General features: G+C 42.5%; 1 protein-coding gene across 3 annotated transcripts in view; it reads right to left on the reverse strand.

The window, feature by feature from the left end:
- LOC126253192 (valine--tRNA ligase-like) overlaps positions 1-21,456 on the reverse strand; it is a 118,378-nt gene that overhangs the window by 69,371 nt on the left and 27,551 nt on the right. For all 3 annotated transcript variants that reach the window (XR_007545918.1, XM_049954362.1, XM_049954373.1), the window contains exons 6-8: positions 20,231-20,355; positions 19,992-20,137; positions 19,793-19,909 (exon numbers count right to left, since the gene is read on the reverse strand). Coding sequence is in view for 2 of the 3 variants with exons in the window: in XM_049954362.1 (XP_049810319.1) it covers positions 19,793-19,909; positions 19,992-20,137; positions 20,231-20,355 (388 nt within the window). In the remaining variant the exon portion in view is untranslated. The remainder of the gene's footprint in view (positions 1-19,792; positions 19,910-19,991; positions 20,138-20,230; positions 20,356-21,456) is intronic.

Here is a 21,456-nt window from a genome sequence, read left to right on the forward strand (position 1 = left end):
CAATAAACAAGAGATTGCCAAGCAAATAAACATCAACACTAATATGAAATACTAATATTCTACAACTGCTTATAAATCAAAATAGACAATACAAACTGCATCAGAACCACCCACTGACAATTTGAGTGGTTCAAGAAATTATATAAAACAAATTACAGAATGACAATCAATAACTTGTGATTCATTAGTGAAAGCATGCACAAGCAAATTACACACTAACGAGACTTAGCAGAAGCAGAACCAGTTTTGCATAGTTCAATGCAACTTGGCAATCATTAGTTGAGCCCCAGGTCAAAGCAGATTCAGCTGTCATCCACAGAGCTGCAGTCCAGTGCAGATTGACAGCCATACATTGAGCTACAATACTATGCAGATTTGGATGTCATTTGCCGAGTCAGAATTCATCGCAGGTTGGTGATCATGAATTGAGCTGCAGTCCAACACAGATTCAGCTTTCACCCACCAGGTCGCAGTTCCAGGCAGTAATATGATATGACACTGGCAATACACAGCTGCCACAGCAAGGATACTGTCAAGCAGCCGCACCAATGGCAGTCATGGGAGCAGATGAAACAACATCACGCAATGCGACTTCACCCAGAACTAATAAGCCTGGTGGGTGCAATCATTCCTACTGAGTGAAGTGATTTGTGATTGTAAAGGCACTGCTAAATCATACATCTAATTAAAATACTACAGTAATTTCCATTTAAATCCTAACTTCACAGCAAAACCAGATAAATGTATAGTTATGAGTAGTATATGTCAATTACAATATTTCTTTGTTAAACATTGTTTTACTAAATAATCATCCATTGTATGAACATGGGTTTGGTGGAGGAAAACTGACTATGTAAAAATTTATACATACAGTATAAAGCAACTTTGGCAACACAAAGCAGATTCACAGAACACAACTTTGATGTTATGAATAAGAAATTTACACAAACTGAAACTAGATTAGGCACAGGGAATCCAGAATACATCATGTAAACACATCAATGTAACTGCACCTTCAGTCTAAATGGTAGGATGGACAGATTAAAAAAAACAATTAGATACATGACAGATTGAAACATGTGGCAGAAATGAATGAATGCCTTTTAAAAAAGTACAAGAAAAGCTAGCTAGTGCAGCAGAACATGTACACACAATTAAACTGGAACAAAATAAATTAAGAGCAAGAATCAAAGTTTTAGAGAAAGAGATATTGAAAACTAAGAATATTTTACAAAAGTATACCAAATAGAACACAGGTGAAGATGAACTCGGATTAATGAAATTCAAATGGGAACAAACATTGAGTTACCGAAATACATAATAAACAAAAATTTCCTTGATGAAACATACAGTAAACCTAAAGATATTTTGAGGATAAATCCTTGTCAACAGTGACGCAGCACAATGAGGTATGTTACAATTATGAGATTTCACCGCTTAAAATGGTTTTGAAATTGTATTTAAATACTGGAGCAGAGGTGTTCAAAAAGACATTAAGCCTGGAATTATCAGATTCTAAACCGTACAGTAGTGGTAACTAGAAAGGATTCAGAGAATCTGTAGAATGGCATCCAAACAAAGTATTTAGATGACCCATTTAGGAAAGAATATTTACTTGAGATACTCATTAGTAGATTATCTTGGAGGGTCAAGGATAAGCCACTAGGAAAAGGTTGGAAAAAGTGTCATCATTATTAGAATACTTAGAGCAAATCGGACCATAAAATGGTTATCTACAGTTGGCAAAATAACAATGCCAATAACTGTAATAATAAAAAAATAATAACAATGATGGAACAATAAATGGCAAAAAGGAAATAGGAGTAACAGCAATCCACAAACTGATAGAGAAAGGAACAATAGCCATGAATACTTTAATTCAGGGCAAAACTGGAGGAATACCAAACAAAACAGAGACAACACAGGTAACACAGTTCACAATAAAGGTAATGATGGAGAAGAAAAACTCTTAGGCTTCCCCAGAAGTGTATATACGTAAACTACAAATAAACACTGATATGGTTCAAATGGCTCTGAGCACTATGGGACTTAACTTCTGAGGTCATCAGTCCTGTAGAGGTCATCAGTCCCCTAGAACTTAGAACTACTTAAACCTAACTAACCTAAGGACGTCACACACATCCATGCCCGAGGTAGGATTCGAACCTGCGACCGTAGTGGTCGCGCGGTTCCAGACTGTAGCACCTAGAACCGCTCGGCCACTCTGGCCGGTAAACACTGATATGTCTGTTAGATTTAATCATAATAAGGAGCTATATGACAAACTTTTAAATCAAGTAATAGTTAAAAATGTGAGAGCTGTTACATTAATTAGAAACAATATGCAACCATTAGTCAGTTTACAAACTATGGGAGACTCCTTTGATGGTGAAGTGAGTACACATAATGCAGGTTTACTACATAATAGGCCATGGCCTATTAATACTAATACGACAGGCTCAGATGCTAAAGACTAATTGTTATCAAGTGTTCCTTCTGAGAACTTTGTGTCATCCATATGAAGACTTTTCCTTCAATTACCACTGAGAATTTAGAAGCTATTACTACCACAGACCTTTTACCAGTATGTGCTACTAACAGAAATTTATTATCTTCAGCAATTATTGACCGTTTCTATTTGTGTACTGGTAGTGCACATCATAGATACACAAGCGGATGTTGGAACTTCATTATACAGAGATACGAGATATACTACATATGATCGACATATTACCAGTAACATCAACTTTAATTATACTGGACTTGAGTTAAGTTTACAATTAGATCATTTATTTTTTGGACACAAGAAGTACGTACTCCAGATAAGAAAACATTTATTACATAAAGTTTATATTTAATATTGTGAGGGAAGCAGCAAACCATGTTGTTTCACTGCCTCAAGGCCAGGGAGAGTAGCTGGCACTCAAACTGTCATGCATTTGTGCAGCTGACACACAATTCATGATGTGATCCTAAATACTGTGATGTAGGTATAGGACATAATTTCAAATTTGTGACAATCTTTGAGAAAGACTTATCAAATGATCTATGTACACAATTTACAAATTTTTGGTAAATGGAGTATTTTCTGAAACTTTCAAAGACATAATGGACATTTGGAGGGATAATGTTTAGGTCTTTTGGTAGCTGTAAGAAGTAAAAATGATGCACATCTGACATTTTGGGGTTAAGACACAAACAAAGCAGTGCATTATCATAGTGGAGAAAATGAGGTAATAATTACCCAATATATTAGTTTGCTGTTGACAGGATTAATTTTTTACATACCTATCAGAAATAGTGGAATGAAATGTTAATTAATGGTCAATGAACTTCGATAATTTATATGGACATTCAAATAATTAACACACTTTGAAATATTATGTATTTTAAAATTTCTGATTTATAAAGCTCAAGAAAATTAAATTTCAATTTTAGGTCAAAATCACAGAATTCCCCGAGAGTTTACAAAATTCCTGAAATTCTCTGAGATTTCCCCGATTTTTCCAGGTGAACTGTAATTCCCTAAGAATTCCAGGTTTTCCTGAAGAATTGTCATCCTGGGATACCACTGCAGTGACAGAAGGCCTGAAAATCCAATGTCGTAAAGTGGGAGTCATTATCTGAGACCAGTATGGTTGGTGCACCCACACTGCAAATGTGGTTATGAGCACCACGATGGTGGATCTCGTTGTTGTGGTGAACATCCGTGCTACATAAGGGAAGTTGGGCAAGGCTTCCACCAGTATCAACCACATTTTACAAGAAAGGGACCTGTGAAATTCATACGATTCTATTCCATGGCCGAACCAGTTGAGGCCACAGTGAAAAAAAAAACTGCTGTGGTGGGGCCACTTGGTTCTGCGAACAGGCTTGATACTGCCTCACTGCATGTTTGATACGAGTACTTATTGCAGTTCAATATACACTCCTGGAAATTGAAATAAGAACACCGTGAATTCATTGTCCCAGGAAGGGGAAACTTTATTGACACATTCCTGGGGTCAGATACATCACATGATCACACTGACAGAACCACAGGCACATAGACACAGGCAACAGAGCATGCACAATGTCGGCACTAGTACAGTGTATATCCACCTTTCGCAGCAATGCAGGCTGCTATTCTCCCATGGAGACGATCGTAGAGATGCTGGATGTAGTCCTGTGGAACGGCTTGCCATGCCATTTCCACTTGGCGCCTCAGTTGGACCAGCGTTCGTGCTGGACGTGCAGACCGCGTGAGACGACGCTTCATCCAGTCCCACACATGCTCAATGGGGAACAGATCCGGAGATCTTGCTGGCCAGGGTAGTTGACTTACACCTTCTAGAGCATGTTGGGTGGCACGGGATACATGCGGACGTGCATTGTCCTGTTGGAACAGCAAGTTCCCTTGCCAGTCTAGGAATGGTAGAACGATGGGTTCGATGACGGTTTGGATGTACCGTGCACTATTCAGTGTCCCCTCGACGATCACCAGTGGTGTACGGCCAGTGTAGGAGATCGCTCCCCACACCATGATGCCGGGTGTTGGCCCTGTGTGCCTCGGTCGTATGCAGTCCTGATTGTGGCGCTCACCTGCACGGCGCCAAACACGCATACGACCATCATTGGCACCAAGGCAGAAGCGACTCTCATCGCTGAAGACGACACGTCTCCATTCGTCCCTCCATTCACGCCTGTCGCGACACCACTGGAGGCGGGCTGCACGATGTTGGGGCGTGAGCGGAAGACGGCCTAACGGTGTGCGGGACCGTAGCCCAGCTTCATGGAGACGGTTGCGAATGGTCCTCGCCGATACCCCAGGAGTAACAGTGTCCCTAATTTGCTGGGAAGTGGCGGTGCAGTCCCCTACGGCACTGCGTAGGATCCTACGGTCTTGGCGTGCATCCGTGCGTCGCTGCGGTCCGGTCCCAGGTCGACGGGCACGTGCACCTTCCGCCGACCACTGGCGACAACATCGATGTACTGTGGAGACCTCACGCCCCACGTGTTGAGCAATTCGGCGGTACGTCCACCCAGCCTCCCGCATGCCCACTATACGCCCTCGCTCAAAGTCCGTCAACTGCACATACGGTTCACGTCCACGCTGTCGCGGCATGCTACCAGTGTTAAAGACTGCGATGGAGCTCCGTATGCCACGGCAAACTGGCTGACACTGACGGCGGCGGTGCACAAATGCTGCGCAGCTAGCGTCATTCGACGGCCAACACCGCGGTTCCTGGTGTGTCCGCTGTGCCGTGCGTGTGATCATTGCTTGTACAGCCCTCTCGCAGTGTCCGGAGCAAGTATGGTGGGTCTGACACACCGGTGTCAATGTGTTCTTTTTTCCATTTCCAGGAGTGTACATACCGTTGAGCTAATGCTTTCATGTGAGACATCCTCCAGTGAGAAGAATGCAACAACTGATGGACGAGTGGACACCGTGAAGATGGGAGTACAACGTGGCAATCCTCATCCTCTGTTTAAGCAACACCACTCCCTGACATACATTGAGCCACTCTGTCATACCAAAAGAAGGTAAGAAATTGGGATGGATGTCAGGAAGGTGTGCAGGCAATTCCATTTGGACTGCTGCAACAACGCTGTGCAACATTGAGTCATGACTTGTAGCTACTGCTGACTACTTGGTGGTGATGGGAAACTCTTGCAGTGTTGTTTCTAAAGCATCATCAATTACAAAACAGTTTCTTTCCTGTCACTCCTTACTAGGACCCACGGGCAATCTGGACAACACATCAGCATTAGCATGCTGAGCCGTGGACTGAAAATGGATATAGTAAAAATAAATGCTGAGAAGTAATGCAGAATGCTGTAGTCTCTGAGCTATCTTATCAATCAGGCTGAGGATTAAACAATGACATCACTGGTTTATGATCCATCAACAAGTGAAATTTGGAGCCGCACAGGGAAACATGAAACACCGTACATTACAGCCAGTGCCTCTTTATCTGGGAGTAATTCTTTTGGGCAGGCAAAAGGATCCTAGATGCAACAGCAGTCAGTTGTTTTGATTTGTCTGGATTTCTGTGGGACAGTATGTCACCAATCCACAATGTGATGCTTCAGTAGCCATTAGCCATTTTCTTTGGATCATAGGTATCACGGCACAGCACAAACATGATTCAGTTGCAGAAAAACTTGCTGATAAGCATCTGATCAAACAAATTTCACACCTTTCTTACAGAGCTGATTTAGAGGATGTGAACCTCCAACACCCTGTCAAGGAAAAACTGCAGCTCCTTCAAGTTCTGAGGAATGGACAACTTATCAGTTGCAGCAACATGGTCACTGAGTGGTTTAATGCCCACCTTACTTAAGACATGCCCTAAATATTTGGCACTGGGTGCAGAAAACATACACTTTTGCAACTTACAATGTAGACCACTGTCCACCAGTGCCTGAAGCAGCACTCCCTGTTAAGTTTTGCAAATGTTCTTTCCTGGTGGCACCTGTGACAATTAAACCAGCTACATAAGTTGTACACTTTGAGATAAAGCAAACTCTCTTCTCTATAGAACGCTAAAAAATTCCTGGGGCTGATGCAATACCAAAGGCAATCTGGCACACTTATAGAGGCCAAACATTGAATTAATAATGAGCAAATGCTGTGACTTAGCATCGAGGGGAAACTCCAATCAATCTTTGAAAGATGTTGTCCACCAGCCAACCCAACCTGACCACGAACTCCTTGGTGTGAGAGACTGAATAGAATACACTTCCACCTCACTCTGCGCATTAATTGTGACTTAAGAATTGCCAAACAAGTGAACTACCCATTGGCTTTTCTAACCACTACTAACGGTACTGCCTACTGACCCACTCCTAATTCCCATAGTCTGTCTAATTCAGCTTTAACTACATATTTCTCTTGGAAATGGCATAAGACAAGCATGGAGCTGCATACAGGTCATAGACATTTTAAGCAGAATGTGAGCCAGAGCCAGAAAATCCCTTGCTTTACCCAAGGTTGGCTCAAACAACTGTTTATGGGACTCAAAAAGCAATGTGAGGCCATGAAAAGGAATGACTGGGGCACTAAATTAACATTATGTAATACTTTGGAAATCAAATACTGAAAAATTGTCCAATCCAAAAATATTTTATGCCAAAGTAGACTCAGCCACTAATAATGTTACTTGGCCCTCCGCATACTTATATTTTGAGGCCACAACCAGTTGAACCCTCGACGGTATTCGTTAGCAACTGCAGGAGACTACTGTTTTGTTAACTGCTTGTAACGGGGTACCCAGCTCATGACATATAGCCAAACTGAACAATGAGACTACAGCCCCAGAACTCAACTGTGGTTCCCAAAATAGACAATTACAACACAAGCTTATCAGCTGTTTGCTAAGTATGTGAACTAATAGCCAACTGGTTAATACTGTGTCATTACACTGCATAAGACAGACAGCAGCAATGTGGCCACTTTGGCTGCACGAAACAAATTTTATTTAAATGTGGACATTTCTGTCACATACATACCACACTATCAGCATAACAGCTTGTGCATCCAAGTTTCTGACAAGAATAATACACAAGATTGGAAAAGAAAAGTGAGGATGTGTTAAATGATAATCAGTTTGGCCTTTAGGAATGGTAAATGCATCAGAGAGCCAGTTCTGATGTTGCCATTGATAATGGAAGCAAGACTAAAGAAAAATCAAGATACATTCATAGGATTTGTCGACTTAGAAAAAGCATTCAACAATGTAAAATGGTGCAAGATGTTCAAAATTCCGAGGAAAATTGGGGTGTGATATAGGGAAAGACGGGTAATTTGCAATATGTACAAGAGCCAAGAGGGAATAATAAGAGTGGAAGACCAAGAACAAAGCGCTCAGATTTAAAAGGGTTTAAGACAGGGATGTAGTCTTTCACCATTACTATTCAATCTATTCATTGATGGAAATAAAAGAAAGGTTCAAGAGTAGAACTAAAATTCAAGGTGAAAGGGTATCAATGATAAGGTTCGCTGATGACATCGCTATCCTCAGTGATAGAAAAAAGAATTAAAAGGATCTGCTGAATGGAATAAACAGTCTAATGAGTATAGAATACAGATTGAGAGTAAATCAAAGAAAGACAGAAGTAATGAAAAGTAACAGGAGTGAGAACAGTGAGAAACTTAACATCAGAATTGATGGTCAAGAAATAGATGAAGTTAAGGAATTCTGTTATCAAGGCAGCAAAATAACCAATTACAGGAAGAGCATGGAGGATATCAATAGCAAACTAGTACCGCAGGAAGGGCATTTCTGATAAAGAGGAGTGAACTACAAGGTGTACAACTTTGCTTCCACCGTTTGCCAATAGCTGGCAACAACGGTAAGTAGCGGTCGAAAGAAACAGATCGCAGACATCAGGCAGTTAGCTTGGACCTTGGTCAACATAACATCATTCAAACATTAGTCAATTTGTGTCTGAATCATAAAGCTGTTCTTGATAGAAAATGTCAGTTTACGAGCCTAATTCTCGTCATTTCTGGGATGTGTTACTGTTTCGTTTCAATATGAAGAAATCAGCGGCCAAGTCTCATCGAATGCTCTCAAGTATGTATGGTAAGGATGCTATTAGTGGAAGAACATGTTGTGACTGGTTTCAATGCTTCAAGAACGGTGATTTTAACTTCATAGACCGGCATAGTGGTGGAAGAGAGAATGTTTTCGAAGATGCAGAACTGGAGACATTGCTGAGTGAAGACTCGAGTCAGACTCAAGAATAATTGGCACAATTAGTGGGAGTGACACAGCAAACCATTTCAAAACGTCTCAAGGCTATGGGCATGATTCAGCAAGAAGCTACTTGGCTCCCGTGTGAGCTGAAACCAAGAGACATTGAATGGCGTTTGTATGTTTGTGAACAGTTGCTTCAGAGGCAAAAATGGAACGGATTTCTGCATCGCATTGTGACTGTGGACAAAAAAGGGTTCATTATGGTAACCCCAAACGCAAAAAATCATGGGGATATCCCGGACATGCTTTCCACATCAATGGCCAAACCAAATATGATGACTCCAAGATCATGCTCCGCATCTGGTGGGATCAGCTCAGCGTCGTGTACTATGAGGTGTTAAAACCAAGTGAAACAATCACAGATGCTCATTATCAAACACAATTAATTCGTCTGAGCAGAGCATTGAAAGACAAATGGCTGCAATACAGTGAGAGGCACGATAAAGTGTTTTTGCAGCATGACAATGCTCGACCTCACAGTGCAAAAGAGGTCAAAACATACTTGGAAACATTAAAATGGGAAGTTCTACCCCACCCACCATATTCTCCAGACATTGCTCCCTCAGACTATCACCTGTTTAGATCAATGGCCCATGGCCTGACTGACCAACACTTCCGATCTCATGAAGAAGTCACAAATTGGATCAATTCGTGGATCACTTCAAAAGATGAACAATTTTTTCGACACGGGATTCATACACTGCCCAGAAGATGGGAGAAAGTAGTGGCCAGCAATGGAAAATACCTTGAATGATACATGTGTAACCATTTTGTTTCATTATAGCCTCAAATGTTGGGGGAAAGAAGTGGCGGAAGCAAAGTTGTACACCTTGTAGTGTCAAACACAGGCCTTGATTTGAAGAAGAAATTTCTGAGAATGTACATTTGGAGCACAGCATTGTATGATAGTAAACGACGGACCATGGGAAAACTTGAAAAGAAAAGAATAAGAGCAGATTCTACTCCCCAAGGATGCTTCCTGTATTTTATTCAACCAACATAAAAATGAACTGAAATGTGATTTTCAAAGCCTATAATTGCAGGTGAATTCAATTTTTACTTGTTCAGTCCCACTCGTGTCTACAAATAACTGGCCATATATGAACAGATGTTTTATGTCCTGTTGGAGTAGTAGCCTGCAATGTCTTCTGGTGTATCAGAGAGCCCATCAGCAGAATGAGTGACTTAAAGGAAAACCATGTGATTAGGAGAGGAGAAAACATTCTCAAAGCTATCTGAATGAGATCTACTACTGTGAATAATGTGATTGTTAAAAAATGTTCACCCCCAACAAGAGAGTAGCTTATGATATAATACACTTTGCTTTTGGGAGTGATGAATCAAAAATAACAACCATAGGCAGAGTGATATCCATCCACTACAACACCAAAATTTGGCAAAAAAACTTATAACTCAATAACTGTGAATCTACATTTTGGATCCTTCCAGGATATCAGCTGTGAGTTACATGGAACAAATTGTTGATCACTGAACCAGCCTGCTTCCTCTCATGCAGACTGTAAAGTCTGCAGGCAACTTGTCCCAGCAAAGCTCCACGTACACAATGATACACTATGAACATGACATCATGCATAAGGATACATTTATCCATTTTATGCAAAATACCAGTGACCATTATCTGCAAAGCTTTTCTGGAGCAGTGGCTCCCTCCCTACTTCTGACCTAGTAGAAGTGTGAAGACTTTGAGTAACTAGTGTTTGGTGTCAGCTCACTGGTGATCTTAGTGAACAAATTATATCATGTACAGTAACATTGTAGTAGCCGTCATTAATTGGTCAGTTCAATTTTCCTGTACTGTATAAAAATTGTTTAAGTCAAGACTGAGTAATAAATGTGGGATGTTTGATGAATGTATCCCTTACGACAGGGTGGCAAAATTAGGCATTAATACATTATGGTAGTAGATGACCGATGCAAGTACCTTTGTTAACAGCACATCATCACCTGTAGTGCCTCTTCTAGGCTAAAGACCATAGTGGTTGGACCCTAGATGACTGGAAAACTAGACTGCTCAGAGAAGTCCCAACTTTAGTTGATAAAAGTTGATGGTAGGGTTCACGTATGGCGTAGACCCCACAAAACCATGGACCAAAACTCTTAACATGGCACTGTGCAAGATTGTGGTGGTTCAATAATGGCGTGGGCTGTATTTACATAGAATGGACTAGGTCCTCTGGATGTTTGACTACTTGGAGACCATTTGCAGCTATTCATAGACATCATGTGTCCAAACAATGACAGAACTTTTATCAATGACAATGCGACATGTCACCAGACCACAACTGTTTGCAATTGATTTGAAGAACATTCTGGACAAATTGAGCGAATGGTTTGGCCAACTATATCACCCAACATGTATCCCATTAAACATTTATGGGACACAATCGAGAGGTCAACTCGTGTACACTTTTGCAGTTATGTACTGCTGCAGAGGCAGCATGTCTCAATATTTCTGCAGGAGACTTCCAATGTCTTGTTGAGTCCATGCCACATCGAAATGCTGCACTGTGCTGGGCAAAAGGAGATCTGACACAATATTAGGAGGTATTCCATGATTTTTGTCACTTCAGCGTATATTTTTTCATGGTACCACTGGCTTACATCCTACCACAGAAATACTCTTCACATCTTCAGCGTACAGGGCAATGGCTTACACAGACAGGCGGTACTCCCAAACCTAGTCTGCAAACAGAATTTCCTATATATTTTAACATACGGTCTTAATCCTCCAATCCCACCCCCCTCTCTTTTTACAGGAACCAAATACAAAGAAGCATCTCTCTCATCACCAAATACCATGGCAGACTGGAACAAGTTGACAACATCCATTGCTAGTGCTTCAAGTACTTATCATTGAGCCCTGAAATGAAAAGCCTATCAACAATCTGTGCATTATCCTAGTTCATCCATGCTCCCTACCTACTCCCAATCCCTTGTTGTGCGGGTGGAAGACCCAAATTTGGGAATTATTTGGTACTCCTACCCAATACGTCCTAATCCAGTCCAGTCACAGCATTATCTTATAGTTTCCGACTCTATCACAGGCATGATCATCTATGACAGCAGTTATACCCCATACCAGCTCTGCTGTAATTTCTGCACAGAATTTTATGTAGGCACGACCACCAACTAGCGGCCACTCATGAATGGGCACTAGCAAACTGTGGCCAAGAGAAGAGTTGAACACTCAGTGGTAGAACACGCTGCTACACATATCAGATTCGATTTCAATGTCTGTTTCACAGGCCGTGCCATCTGGTGAAGATGGGAGACGTATTTTGTATAAATTTACTAGTCATGTTATAGTTTTGGGTGGAGCTTTTAACTTACCAGCTATAGACTGGGAGACTGAAATGATTTGGACAGGTAGTAGGGACAGAGAATCTTGTGAAACAGTTCTACATGTCTTCTTTGAAAATTACCTTTAGCAGTTAATCAGGGAACTGACTCATGAAGATAACATTTTAGACCTGCTGGTGCCAAACAGACCTGATTTTTTCAACTCAGTTAACATACAACAGGGAATCAGTGATCATAAGGCCATTACAGCATCATTGAATATGGCTGTAAATAGGAATACAAAGAAAGGCAGAAAGATCTCTCAGTTTAGCAAGGGCAGCAAGAGGCAGATTTCAAATTATCTGACAGGTCATCAGAAAAATTCCACATCCGGCACTGGTAATGATGAGCATCAATGGACAAATTTCAAGAGCACTGTACAATATGTTTTAGACAAACATGTACAGAACATAACTGTGAGGGATGGTAAAGACCCACTGTAGTTTGATAACTACATTTGGAAACTGTTGCAAAAGCAAAGAGCTTCACTGCAAATTTAAATGTAGCTACAGCCTCACAGACAAAAAAAAAAAAAACTTAACAAAACCAAAATTAGTGTAAGGAGGGTTATGCATGAAGCATTCAACAAATATGACAGGCAAACTCTCGCTACCAACTTGACAAAAAATCCTAAAAAGTTCTAGTCTTACGTGAAATCAGTACATAGTCCAAAGCCATTTATCTAGATGCTCCGTAACCACAATGGCACTGAAACAGAAAAGATCAAAATACAAAATGTCTGTTTCCATAACTGTTTCACAGAGGAAGATCACATGTAGCCGCTCCTTTAAATTCTCAGATGAATGAAAAAATGACAGATATCAAAATAAGTTACCAAGGGATAGAAAAGCAACTTAAATTGCTCAACAGAGGAAACACCATTGGACCCGACAAGATACCAATTCAATTCCACAAAGAGTATACGAAAGAGCTTTGCCCTCTACTAACAGCAGTGAACCGTAGGGCTCTAGAGGAGCAAAGTGTTCCTGGTGATAGGAAAAATTCACAGATAATTCTCATTTTCAAGAAGGGTCATCAAAGAGATGTGTAAAACTATAGGCCTGTATCTATGATGTCGGTATGTTGTAGGATTTTTGAATGTTTTATGTTCACATTTTATGACATTTCTGAAGGCCAAAAATCTCTTTAGGAAGCAATATGGGTTCCGAAAACAACGATCATGTGAAACCCAGCTCACTCTGCTTGTCCACAAGAGACACAAAGCAGCAGAGACAGGCACCCAGGTAGATTCGATGCACCCTGACCTCTACAAGGCATTCGATACAGATCCACGCTGCTGCCTAATGAACAAAATATCAGTGTATGGAATATCAGACCAACTGTGTTATTGGACTGAAGAGTTTCTGGCAAACAGAACACAGCATGTCATTCTGAACAGACAGAAGTCTTCAAACATAAAAGTAACTTCAGGTTGGTTTGGTTTTGTTTTGCTTTAGGGTGCAAAAACAACTGGGGTCATAATCCCCCAAGTCAAAACTACAGAACATGAAGACAGAGGAGTTAAAAGATGACTACACATCAGTCCCAATTGACATAATGGAAGACAGCTAAAAACAGGCATGTGGGAAAAGGTCTAAAAAAGACACCATACAGAAACGGAGGTCCAAAACTAAAAATTAAATGGCCTTCGTCATATTGCTTTGGCAGATAAAAAGTAAGATGCAATCGACAGCCCATGTGTCATTTGCTAAAATGGTCGATAACTCAGACAGCCATCAGGAAGTGGTGAACAGTTAAAACATGAGTGCAATGTGCACAAAGTGGTGGGGGTAGCGCCACTTAGAAAATGAAGATGGCTAAAAAGGCAGTGCCCGATACGCAACCGAGTTAAAATAACCTCCTCCCAGCGGGAGGGCCGAGAGGAGGTCGTCCAAGTAACTGGGAGAGGCTTAATAAGCCGGAGCTTATTCCCATGAAGGGAGGACCATTGACGATGTAAAAGGGACACCACCTCCTGACAGACGGCAACACAGAGATTATCGGAGGGAATAGAGGTACTTGTGGGCTGAGGTATGAGGACTGCAGCTATGGCAGCAGTGTCAGCAGCCTCAGTTCCTGGCAGACCGACATGACCAGGAACCCACAGAAACATCACACTGGCTTCACCAAGAGTGAGCAGTTGACAGTTTTCCTGTACATGCTGCACTAAGGGATGGGCAGCGTATGCCGCACATAGACTTTGAAGGGCACTGAGCGAGTCTGAGCATACTACACAATTGAAAAGGCTGTGTCACCGGATGTACTCCGTGGCCTGATACAAAACGAAGAGCTCGGCTGTAAATACTGAGGAATGTGCTGGAAACTGATATCGAAAGACATGGGTGCCAATGACGAAGGCACGCCTGACCCCATGGTCGGTCCGAGAGGCATCAGTGTATACAAAGATACTATCGCAAAGTTCCATGTGAAGGTCATGAAACTGAAGGTGATAGACTGAGGCTGGAGTAGTGTCCTTAGGAAGCGAATGAAGGCTGAGGTTAACATGGACCACTTCACGAAGCCAAGGTGGTGAAGGGTTCACACCCACTGGGAAAGGTGCAGGTAGCATGAAGTTAAGCCACCGTAGCAAGTGCCGAAAGCGGACTCCAGGAGGTAACAAAGAAGGAGGAGGACCAGCCCATACTGACGATCAAAGGAATCATCAAAGAAGGAGGCATAGGATCGGTGGGCACGCATGGCAGACAAACAGCATGCATAACTGCTGAGGAGAAAGTCACGGCCGTAGGACAGTGGTAGTTCAGCAGCTTCAGTATACAGACTCTCAACCGAGCTGGTGTAAAAGGCACCCGCGGCCAAATAGATGCCACTATGATGGCTAGTGTTGAGACGGCGTAATAGGGATGGGCATGCAGACTCATAAACAAAGCACCCATAGTCGAGTTTCCAATGGACAAGGGACTGAAGCAAACTGAGGAGGGTGGTACGATCAGTGCCTCAGAAGTAACATTGAGGACAGGTAGGACATTGAGGAACCATGTACGGCAGGCTGCCAGGTAAGATACATGGGAGGACCAAGAGAGATTCCTATTGAGCATGAGCCTCAGGAATTTCGTAATTTCAATGAACAAAAGGGCAACAGGCCTAAGATGTAAAGATGATGGGAGAAACCGCTTGTGTCGCCAGAAATTCATACAGACGGTTTTGTCAATGTTCCAGGAGTAAAGACGATCAAGACACTGCTGAAAACGGACACTGCTGAAAACGGACACTGCTGAAAACGGACACTGCTGAAAACGGACACTGCTGAAAACGCCACTCAGTGAGACAGGTCCTTGAAGAACTGCAATAGATGGCAAAATTGTCAACAAAAATGGAGCCGGAGATGCCCAGTGGGAGACAGGCCAAGATAGGGTTAATGGCAATAGCAAAGAGGACGACACTCAGGACGGAACACTGAGGCACATCATTTTCCTGGATAAAGATGTCCGACAAGGCAGAGCCCACATGCATCTTGAAAACTCAATCTTGTACAAATGCCTGAAGGAAACAGGGCAGGCACCCAAGGAATCCCCCACGTGTAAAGAGTACAAAGGATACCAGTTCTCCAGCAGGTGTCTTACGCCTTCTCCAAATCGAAAAACATGGCCACAGTCTGGGATTTCTGCAGAAAAACATTCATGACATGGGTGAACAAAGTAACGAGATGGTCAACTGCAGAATGCCATGCTCAAAATCCACACTGTGAATTCATCAATAAATTGCGAGACTCAAGCGACCATACCAGCCGGACATGAGTCATACGTTCCATCACCTTGCAAACACAGCTGGTAAGAGAGATGGGGCGGTAGATAGGAGGAAGGTTTTTGTCCTTACCGGGCTTAGGTATGGGTATGACGGTGGCTTCACACCAGAGTCCGCAAAACGTGCAGATGCAGTTGTACAAAGTGCTTGCCCACAAGAGAAAGATGCTGCAACATCTGAATGTGGATGGTGTGCAGCCCCGGGATGGAGGATCAGGATAAACTGAGAGCATGATCGAGTTCTCTCAAAGTAAAGGCAGCATTGTAGCAGTCACAATTCAGAGAAGAGAAGGGTATCGCCTGAGCCTCCTCCGCTGGTTTCCGATGGAGGCAGGTGGAAGTGGGAAGAGCTCGAAACTTCCACAAAATGGTGGTGCAAGGTGTTGGAGACAGCAATAGAGTCCACGATAACATCGGAATGAGACAACACTTTGCATGCATCTGTTTATAATGAATGCAAGTTGCCATTGTAGGATGACAGTTAAAAATGTGGAGAGCATGTCTCCATGCGCGAATTGCATCGTGGCATGCCTCAGTCCACCAAGGGACATGATGTGGTAAAGAGGAAGTACAAGGAATGAAACATTGTGCAACAGTAAGGATAACATTGGTGAGGTAGTCCACCTGGTCATCACAACTGGGGAAATCTTGTTCTTCAAAGGTCGCCAGGGAGGAGTAAAGCTGCCTTGGTAAGCTGCCATTTGGGTGTGCATGTGGATGGGGTAGGAGTCAGCATACGGAGAACACACAGGAAATGGTTGCTCAAGTAGGTGTCAGAAACAACAGACCACTCAAGACAATGGGCAAGCTGGGCAGTGCAAAAGGATAGTCCAAATGGGAATAGGTGTGCGAGGAGTCAGAAAGGAAAAGTGGGTGCTCCAGAGTTAAGGCAGAAGAGGTTAAGTTTGTTAAGAAGGTCAGCCAAGAGGGCACCTCTCTGTTAGGTCCTGGGAGAACCCCCAAAGGTAGCAAAAATGGGGGAATGGGGGAGGTACCTGCCCAATAAGATGAAGGAAGTCTGCCCTGGTGACACTGAATGATGGAGGTACATAAATGGTACAGAGGGGAAAAGTCAGGTGGGGAAGGAAAAGGTGAACTGCAATAGCTTGCAGACAGGTAGTCAGGGAGATGGGTTGACTATGAATGTCATGACACCCCCATGAGATGGAATGCTGACCTCAGGTGGAAGGTAAAAGCGAATTGGTAAGTAATGTGAAAGCCCTAAGCAGTCATGAGCGCACAATTTTGTTTCCTGAAGGCAGAGTACAAGGGGATGCTGTGATGCTAAAAGCAGCTGTAAATCCTCTTTGTGGGACCAAATGCCTAGAAAGTTCCATGGGAGGAGAGTCATGAGGAGAAAGAGATGTAGGGGTGTCAAATCAGCAGCCACCAAGTGACAGCTGGTGTAGAGTCACTGCCACAAGGCACAGGAACTGGAGGATCCTGCTCCATGGGGGTCCACAGAAGCATCGGCTTGCTTGTGCGGTAGGTCCATGGAGTCCAACGCTGAAAAACAATTGGTGGTTCGCATCGGCAACACAGAGGCCGGCCAGGCTAAGGTACCACATGGCGACACCACCGAACAGGATCTTCAAGTTGGCAAAGGAGAAGACCATTTGCCTTTGGTGGACTTCTTCGAGCCTTTCTGGTTAGAGGAAGACTTGGGTGGTGTTTGGCTGGAGGGTTGGAGGAAGTCTTCATGGGAGTACTCCTTCTGTCCTTTCCTGCCTACTGGTTGTGTAGCTGGTGGCTTCGCCCCTTGAGGCGAGACATTTGGCTGGGTGTTGACAAGACGCTCAAGATCAAGAGTAGTTGAAACGATGACACTGGTAGCACGGCAACAGATTCGGAATGTACGGCCAAACTGTGATAATTTCATAGCCTGCTTTAATCTTGGACAGCAGCACCACTCTATCAAAGGTGAGGAAAAGAGTGTGGGTGGGCACTAAGGAGGAATCTACCTTTTTCATTATGATGGACGGCAATGACACCCTGATCAGAGAGGTAAGATTGGATTTCGGCCTCTGTTAGTCCGTCGAGCAGCCTGGCATAAATTACATCACGGGAAGACTTCAAAGTTCTATGGGCCTCGACACAAACAGGGTAGCCGTGGAGAAGCGAGGCAGCAAGCAGTTGTCATGCTCAAGAATCAGAAACACTCTCCAAAAGCAAAATGCCTTTACATAAATGAGAGCAGGATTTCACAGGGCCAGCAATTGCATCAATACCTTTCTGAATAATGGTGAACCGTGGTGCAGTGGGAATCATTAGCCTCATTACATTTACGTTTTGTAGACATTGACTGTGAAGATGATTTACTCACTGTGAGAAAATCTCCCATGATTGGTAGCGTCTCTAATGGCACGCGCCTTCCAACTGGGGGCTCCCTTCACAAGGGGGCACACCCAGCTTAGGTGAATGTTCAATCCTCAGGTCACAGCTCCCAAACATCTGACAGAGGGATCAATCGACAATTTGGGAAGGTTGCAACTCAGGCAATCACCCCTCCCTGGGCCTGGCCTGTACCAGGGGGTATGTGCGAACCCTACCTGTTGACCCGGGACCGGGAATTATGTGTTACCCAGTCACCTGTTGTGCGTCAGACGCATGGGCCAGCCTTCAGGAGTGCACAGGGAGGAAGAAGAAAAAGCAGAACCTCAAATGCCAAAGTGGAGGAATGAGAGGAGAAGGGAAACAAATGAAGGAAAAGGGAGTGAAAAACAAAGGTGAGACTGTTCTTTTGTCAGCGACAGACAATGCAGAACATTCCCAATAACATCCTACACATGTTCCCCTAGGGAGGGTAAAAAGAATAGCAAGAGGCTGAGCCTAGACATGCAGCACGAAAGTGAAAAACGCTGCAAAGGCTGTGGCCCCATGGTAGCCAAGCACGAACCCGCCAAACAGTGGCGAGCCCCTGGGTGGGAGTGGGGGGGGTTACTTCAGGTGCACTCCAGGGGAGTGTTATAGGATCGTTACTTTAAAGTCCGCCTGCTTAACAGACTGTTAATGTGTTTGCCTACCATGCAGTGGGCCTGGGTTCAATACCCGGCCGGGTTGGAGATTTTCTCTGCCTGTGGACTAGGTGTTGTATTGTCCTCATCATCATATCACCATTACCGATGCACAAGCCGCCCAATGTGGCGTCACATGAAATAAGACTTGCACCTGGCACCCGCACTTCACCAGATGGGGCCTTCCAGCCATCAATCCCACACAATCACTTCATTTCATTACTTTTCAAAATACATATAAATGACCTATTAGATGGCTTTGGTAGCCCCATGAGGTGTTTTCGGATGATGTGTTTATTAAATCACCGATAAGTTCAGCCAACTCCACTGGCAGACACTGCAAGACAGGTGTTCTGCATCACAGCATGGTCTACTTTTAAAGTTCCGAGAGCTTTCATTCCTTGAAGAGTTAGCCAATATATTGCTTCCTAAAATGAATATCTCGTAAAAAGACCATGAAGATAAAATTAGAAAGATTCAAGCCCCCCATCGAGGCTTACCAGCAATTGGTCTTCCCGCAAACCATATGTTATTGGAACACAAAAAGAGGGAAGTGACACTGCTACACAAAACATACCCCGCCACACACTGTAAAGTGACTTTGAGAGTACAGATGTAGATGTAATATAGAGACCATATAAAATTCCCACATTTCTTTGAAAGAGAGCGAACAAAAAATGTAAAGGGATTGGAAATCCACAAAAAAGTAACTCACAGTCTAGTTGCAGAGAGTTGCACAAGGAATGGATAGGATTTTACTTGAAATCATGAGCAACAAGTGGAAATACCTCAATTTTATATATGCTGGATACTACTGATTAGAAGACTGTTCACATAGGCATGGGTACAAAAAAAAAGAGACCCAGTGGTACTGATTTAGATGTACACAGTCTTTAGACAGCAATGTAATACATACCGAATATTCTCCAAATAAGTGAACCAGACTCTTTCAAAGCTTTGAGGTTCTATTTTCAGTCTTCCTTCACGTACAGCAAGAACAGCTCTCTCCGCCATTTCCTGACAATTAATATACCTGTATTATAAATGCAGTTTATGTGGAAGTACAGTCTGTTATGAACTATGGTAGAAATAAATGCAGGCAATTCATAACATACCACTGTGGTTTCAGTATGAACTCTACAACATCACCTGACCGACTACAAAATGGAACTTGCATTTTGTGATCACTGCTACAGCGCAGCAAATTCCTTTTTTCTAGTTCAGTAACTAGCATTCTTCTAACATTAAATCTTCCAATCCCCTGTACGAGAAACAAACAAGTTACAACAGAAAAATCTGTATCTTCTATGTTAAAAGACAGTGAACTTTCACTTTAAAAATAATTTGAACTTACAGCAAACTTGCCACAATTTTTATTTAGCTTTCCATCTTCTGATATTATTTTCAACACTGGCAAATCATGTCGCCTGCTTACTTCATAGTCAGTACGGTCATGTGCTGGAGTGATTTTGACAGCACCTGGAATGTTAATTTCTTAAGTCAGGATGAAAATTAGTACTTAATACATGATTCAGAAAAAGATGATTTATATAGAGCAATCTTTTAATCAATACTATACGAGGTTTGGCTGGAAAGCAAGTCTATTATATTTTTACTCAGCATATCACTATAAACATTTAAATTTCTTCAAAGCAGCCCTCTTAACATCCATGCATTTTTCTAGAATTCCACCATGCACTGTAGACACCCCTTAAGGAATTAGCAAGAACCTCATTTACAACCTTTGTCTCATTTGTTTGAATCACTTTGATGTTCACAAAATGGACTTCTTTCACACTGGTTTTGATTCCTGGGAAAAAATCCGCCAATTGTTGGTCAGGACAGTAAGGGAGCTGAAGCAGCACTGCCAATGTAGGCTCTGTCAGGAACTCCAACACATATAAAGAGATAACTGTGTGATAGGGAGCACTGTTATGGTGCAGCTGCCAGGTATCACCAACCTTCTTTCACATTAGTAACACTACTTTCAATAAAAAATTTTAGTGATTTAATTGCAATACCTTCTGGACACTCTTTAATCCCTCCATCATATCTACGTAGTAAGCAGCTTTGATTGTCTGTTCTTATGATACAATTTCTTTCTGAGTCACACTGTTACAGTGAAAAAAAAAAGGATAATAATTTATGGTTTCAGGTTTCAAATTGTTTGTTCTTGCCTCCTTGGGATGAGGGGCTCTGATGTGTGCCATTCTGAAATCTGGCACTTTGTAACCTGTTTACATGTTTCATCACTGGTGATTACTATATACAAAAAATTAGATTAAATTTGAACGCATTCCAAAAGTCACACTCAATAGACACTTAGTTGTTCCTGCAGTCATAAGGCAACCATTTGAGGCCCAACTTCTCACATTCTTTCTGCATGTTCAAACTATCACTAACAATATTGAGCACTGTTATTTTTTGCAATAATGAGAGTCTCTGCTATCATCTACATGCTGATTCAATAGCTATTGTTCAAAAGATCACAAAACATGAAACACTTTTTTGTTACTTTTGCTGATTGCCAGCCAATCAATATTACATTCATTATCCACTTCTTCTTCCACCTCGAGTTAC

The sequence above is a fragment of the Schistocerca nitens genome, chromosome 1 (genome assembly GCF_023898315.1).
Source record: "Schistocerca nitens isolate TAMUIC-IGC-003100 chromosome 1, iqSchNite1.1, whole genome shotgun sequence".
Lineage (NCBI taxonomy): Eukaryota > Metazoa > Arthropoda > Insecta > Orthoptera > Acrididae > Schistocerca > Schistocerca nitens.